This window comes from Pempheris klunzingeri, chromosome 14 (assembly GCF_042242105.1).
Source record: "Pempheris klunzingeri isolate RE-2024b chromosome 14, fPemKlu1.hap1, whole genome shotgun sequence".
NCBI classification, from domain to species: domain Eukaryota; kingdom Metazoa; phylum Chordata; class Actinopteri; order Acropomatiformes; family Pempheridae; genus Pempheris; species Pempheris klunzingeri.
The window spans coordinates 24,295,537-24,301,107 of record NC_092025.1 but is presented as its reverse complement, the minus strand read 5'-3'; the positions used below and the strand labels follow the sequence as shown (position 1 = coordinate 24,301,107).

Below are 5,571 nucleotides of genomic sequence, written 5' to 3'. Positions count from 1 at the left end.
AAAGAAAGAGACCAGACTATTAACACCTCTGCTCCACACACAGGCCTGATGAGGAGGCTGATCACAGACAATGTGTCACAGCATCAAACGTTGTTCTCACTTTACATTAAAATATATATTTAAATATTTATATATTATATTGTTTTTAAATTCACCAAAGAAAGTCTGTCAGAGGAAAAGAAGTAAAACGTGCACGATTTATTTCAGCTTCTGTCGCTTACACAGACACATTTAAAGCACACTTTCACAAATGAAATATGTTCTTTTTTTCTCCAAAATAAATTAAGTTTGAAATAAATAAGGGACGACGTAAAGAAAGTCAAAACAAAACGTAACCTTTTCAAATGTTAAGTGTTGGGAAATGTGTATAAATAAGGCCGACTAGTTCCGTCATCAGAATATCTACAAAGTGCGCTCCACCAAGGTGTCAGTGACTGTCATAATAATATTAATAATAGAATTAATAATAATAATAACAACAATAATAATAATAATAATATAACAATAAAATAAAAATAATAATATTAATAATAATAATAAAAAAAATGCCAAATGAATAATCTTAATGAGGACACAAAAGGGGGAGATCAACAACGTAATAATAATAATAATAATAATAATAATAATAATTTGATTGTCAGAGCATCATTGCAGTGAACTTGAACATACAACAGGCTTTTACACATCAGTGAGTCTTCTAGGCCTAATTCACCATTAAACCGGTGGAAGAACACAAAGAGAAACAAAACAAAAAAAAGAAGAACAACATAAAAAACAAACCAAAAATGTTCCTACTCATCTTTTTTTTTTTTTTTTTTTTAGTTTTTTAGTTTGTTTTTTAGCGTGTGTGTTTTTAAAATCACCATGAACGTGCCAACACTTGCGTAATGAGGTAGCCACACAGCTATACCGTGTGAATGTGTGTATCCGTGCGTGTGTGTGTGTGTGTGTGTGTGTGCTTCTTCTTATTGCAATGCATTCACTTAATTGGGGGAGGGAGGGGGGAGAGGGGTTTATTTTCATATTCCTGGAGCCTAACAGAAAACACCCCTCTCCCCCCTTTACGAGTAAACCATGCAATGGATTACAGGAGTTATTGTGCCTCATCGATTCGCCTCAGACCTTCGATCTGTCCCCCAAAAACACTACCTTTGCCCCTACAGAACCAAACACATGGGAGAAAAGACAAATTCAGTACATTTCAATGAGCTTTTCCACACACGGAGGTGCAACATATTCACAGATATGTACAATGATAAATATAAAAAAGCTATTCCGACTAGCGAGGACAATATCGATTATTCCTCGAATCATTATTATGCTTATTTTTTTGTACAATAATTGCCATAAGAATGAGCATTTTTCTGCCACGACGGTGATCACCTCCCCCCCACCCCGTGTCCCAGAGAGCATCGGCCTGCAGGCAGGAACCTGTGAGAGTCTGGAGTGTTTGGACAGGATCTCAGTCTCTCTCTCTCCCTCCCTCCCGGAGCTCCGTCTCCACTGTCAGAATAAAACAGGTACACCAGGTGAATCCAGGTGTTTCTGAGGCTGAACCTTCCGGGAAGCAAGAAGAATAATAATAAAAACAACTCCTGGTTGGAACAGTCATCAGGTGTCCAACATCCAGCAGCTGACGAGACGAGATTAATCTTAAGAAGAAGAAGAAAAAGGAACTGGATAAGAGGTGGGATGAGCTGTGAGATGAGGATGTTGGATAAGTGCGCAGCTGCGGGCTCCTGGCTGGGCCACCGTCCCTCCCCAGGAGCGGAAGGCTCACGGTGTACCCTGTTTTTCTGACAGTGTTTCAGCAGCAGCTTGTCTCTGATTTGTCTGTTTGTAAACGGTGCAGGTCCCCCCCCCCCCTCAACCCAACCCAACCCAACCCCCCCGCTGGTCTTAGTGCGTCGCAGAAAACTTCATTCGTTTCTGCTTTTGCCTCTGATTGCAAAACCAAACCCGGACCACGTTCTTTTTCAGGTCCAGTTTCTCGGCGATTGCGGCGATCTTCTCCGACGAAGGCCTCGGCTGCACGGCGAAGTAGGCCTCCAGGGAGCGCTTCTCCGGGGCGGCGATGGACGTTCGTTTCCTCTTCTTGTCGCCCCCGTTGAAGATCTCCGGCTTGGCCATCTTCTCCCTCTGCGCCCGCTCCGCCTCCTCCAGCCAGGCCTCCAGGATCGGCTTCAGGGCCACCATGTTGTTGTGCGACAGGGTCAGGGACTCGAACCTGCAGATGGTGCTCTGGCTCAGACAGCCCACCCCGGGGATCTTTAGGTTGGCCAGGGCCGAGCCCACGTCCGCCTGCGTCACCCCCAGTTTGATCCGCCTCTGTTTGAACCTCTCGGCGAACGACTCCAGCTCCCGGGGGTCTGGCTCCGAGTCTGCGCCGCTGACCCCCAGGGAGCTGTGGGAGCCCAGCCCGTGCGGGTGCATGTTCATGGACTGTGGATGGTGGTGGTGCTGCATGTGGTTGATGGCCGACATGTGCGCGGCGTGGGCGGTGTGCGAGGCCGAGGAGCAGACGTCCGAGCCGGGCATGCCTCCCAGGGAGATGCCCGGTGTGAGGTGGTCCAGCAGGTCGCCCTCCAGGCCCTGCGCCGGCTGGTGGTGCCCCGGGTGGTGGTGGTGGTGGTGGGAGGTCAGCACCGACGGGTGGTGCAGGTGCGCGGAGGAGGAGGTGGGGGTGCAGGTCATGCTGGTCATGGTGGTCATGGTGTGGTAGGTCGCGTCTGGCTTGAACGGGTGGCTCTTCTGGGCCACGATGTCCACGGCGGCCAGAGCCTCGGCTCTCTGCAGCAGAGTCTCATCGAAGCCGGCGAAGATGTTACCCTGAAGCTGGGGAGGGACAGAGCCAGGCCGGTTAGAGGAGGAACCGTGGAGCTTTATTTTAATGTCCCCGTAAAGACTTTAGTGGAAAATATATTGGATTTAATCTCATCTTCTTTTTCTGTTTAATCCAAATCTTAATGCAAAGAGAGGAAAATAAAAGGCTGGTCCAAAAAATAAAAAACAGCAAACCAATCATGAGCCTTCATTTTCATAATTTTACACATTAAATCTAATTATTTGACAGCATTAAAGCTTCGTGCTGAAGTCTGTCAGCCTGAGTTGGACCAGTGTGAAGCAGCAGGATGAGTGTGAACACTTGTGTGTTTTTAAAAATGAGTTCCCCTGCATGCAGAAGGATTCATTCTCAGACAATAATTGAAGCAGATTTCGTGCAACTTTCGTTTAACTTTGTGTCTCACTTCTCAAACGAAGTCATCTAATGTAACTTGGACATCAGCGGATCTGCCCAACGCCCGGAAAGTGTGTCAGCGTGGATGGATATTCATCTAAAATTAATATTTACGATCTCCTGAATAATTTCTTCGGACAATGAAATGAGACGAGTGTGAGTGTGAATATGAATGGGACAATATGAGATAACACGCGCGCAGAGAATCCACACCGCCTCTTTTAAGCTTCCTCATTCATTTTTCATCTTCTGTCACTTTTAGCAGCATCGCTCTCGCGCCTCGATGCAAAAAAATTTGGCTTCTCAGAGGCGCATTTGTGCGTTTTTACGCACCGTGTTTCTGCCCTGAGTATCCACATTGTCTTGTTTTCTTTGCACTGCTGGTGCAGTCTGACCCACCCTGCACCCCCCTGTCACGACTGTCCCAAATATCTCCTCACATCCCATATTTAATTATTTTTCCTTTTTCTTTTTTTACACACACTCACACTTATTTTATTTTTTCCCACTTTGGCGAAATGGAACGAATTTTCTCGCTCTTTTTTTATTTCTTGTATTTAAATGGAAAAAGCAACAAAACAGGATGTTTGTCTGCCACAAAAACAGGTTCAGTTATTTCACCAAGTTGATGTGGAAACAGCATTTTAACTGCAGCAGCCAGGGCCAAAGATTCCTCTGGTTTAAACTACACATTTACGGGCTCGTCTGCGTAAAACTTCACTTCTGCCTGCCACATGTACATTTTTCTACTGTTTCCCAGACAATTTCGTAAGTTGCTGGTTTTGGGAAGTTTAGCAGGCAAACGACAAGAGGAGCAGGACGCAGTGAGACGGACTGTGGACTGACTCACCGATGGTGTGGGCAGACAGGCTCTGCGGATGGCCTCCGAGCTGGAGTGCAGAGGAGTGTATTTGGGTTCGTGGAGGATGGGGTGCATACTGAAAGGCTGCTTGCTGTTCATCGACATCATGATTGCAGAAGTGAGGGAGGGTCGCTGTCTGTCGTCCTCGGTCGGTTGATTGTTGATTGTTTTCTAGAGAGAAACGCCTCGGAGAAGAAAACCTGCCACGGCAGTGTGAGGGAAGAGCCGGATTGTGGGTTAAAAAAGAGAAAGAGAGAAGGAGAGGTAACTCCTGGGCTCCTGCGGGGCTCCTGTCTCCTGTTCGCCTCTAAATGACTTCTATAATAAAGATGCTCCTCGCCTCCAGCTCCTATATTGGACCACTGTCGCGCAGGCTCTTCCTCATTGGTGGATCCTCCCTCCCTCCCTCTGGACGCCTCCGCCAATCACAAGGAGCTCCCCGGCTGAAGCCACGCCCCCAAGCGTGCCTGGCTCGCCGGAGAGGAGAAACGAAACGAAGAGTGATGTGATGTGTGTTTGCACTGTTAAAAAATCCACTCAAACCAACACCTGCATGAAGACGGTGGCCGCACTGACCTGCAGGTAGATACAGCAGGAGGGGAAACTGCCCCCCCCCAGGAAGCCAAGAGGGGTGATGTGAAAGTTCAACAGCTTAGAAATAAATTAGAATAATAAAAAGAAATATATTGATCTGACTTTCAGTGGCTCTTAATGGTCCAAATCCTTGTTAATCTCAGGAAGTGATAACAAATAATCTGAGCTGATTGGTCCAAATGTAAATGCAAATTATTTTTGGCCTTCAGACACCCGAAGAAGAAGATGGATTATTATTTAATATGAATTATTTAAAGGCACATTGAAATGTGTGTTTGAGGCTTTGGTTCTCGTCCTGGAGCCTCGTGAAGGATCTGGAACATCAACACACCTTTTTAGAGTGTCACCAGACACGCTGTTACTGTAAAACTTCTCCTGAAACACAGGAAATAAAAGGCTGCTGGAGGTGGTTCATCCTCTGTGAGGTGGAGATTAACAAAGCAACACACACACACACACACACACACACACACAGTTATTTAGCTCCAATTATTAATTGATGCCAAACGCGCAGGAATTCCTCCGCCTGAACCCCATTCACTTTCTTGGCAATTAATACATTAATTAATCATGTTTCATTTACTTTGTGGCTGTAGTAAACACACACACACACACACACACACACACCTCTCTAAATTAAAGAATAAACAGGCCTGAACAGGAACTAAAGAGCACAAACAGCGGACGATGAAATATTTACAGATGAACCGCGCGGGGTCACCGGGCGGCAGCCTGTCAATCAAAAGGGGGATTTCCGGAAGGCAGACACGCGCGCGATAAAACGGAATAATTATCCCAATAATCACCTCAAGGCGCTCCCCGAGGGGGGGGGGTCTCCAGGTAATCCATCTTTTTGTGTGATTTTGTGGCTAATAAT

The 5,571-nt window shown here is 46.2% G+C and overlaps 1 protein-coding gene across 1 annotated transcript; it reads right to left on the bottom strand.

The window, feature by feature from the left end:
• Positions 1-1,899: 1,899 nt before the first annotated feature.
• Positions 1,900-4,208, bottom strand: pou4f4 (POU class 4 homeobox 4). Its single transcript, XM_070843954.1, has 2 exons — positions 4,089-4,208; positions 1,900-2,835 (listed from the first exon to the last, which is right to left on the bottom strand). The coding sequence occupies exons 1-2, from the start codon at positions 4,206-4,208 to the stop codon at positions 1,900-1,902; spliced, it is 1,056 nt and encodes a 351-aa protein (XP_070700055.1).
• Between the last annotated feature and the right edge of the window lie 1,363 nt (positions 4,209-5,571).

Excerpts from the sequence above, each read along its gene's own strand:
- pou4f4 (XM_070843954.1), bottom strand. The coding sequence starts at position 4,208 with ATGATGTCGATGAACAGCAAGCAGCCTTTCAGTATGCACCCCATCCTC. Across the intron at positions 2,836-4,088 it reads CCTGTCTGCCCACACCATCG|CTTCAGGGTAACATCTTCGC; the intron begins GTGAGTCAGTCC and ends GTCCCTCCCCAG.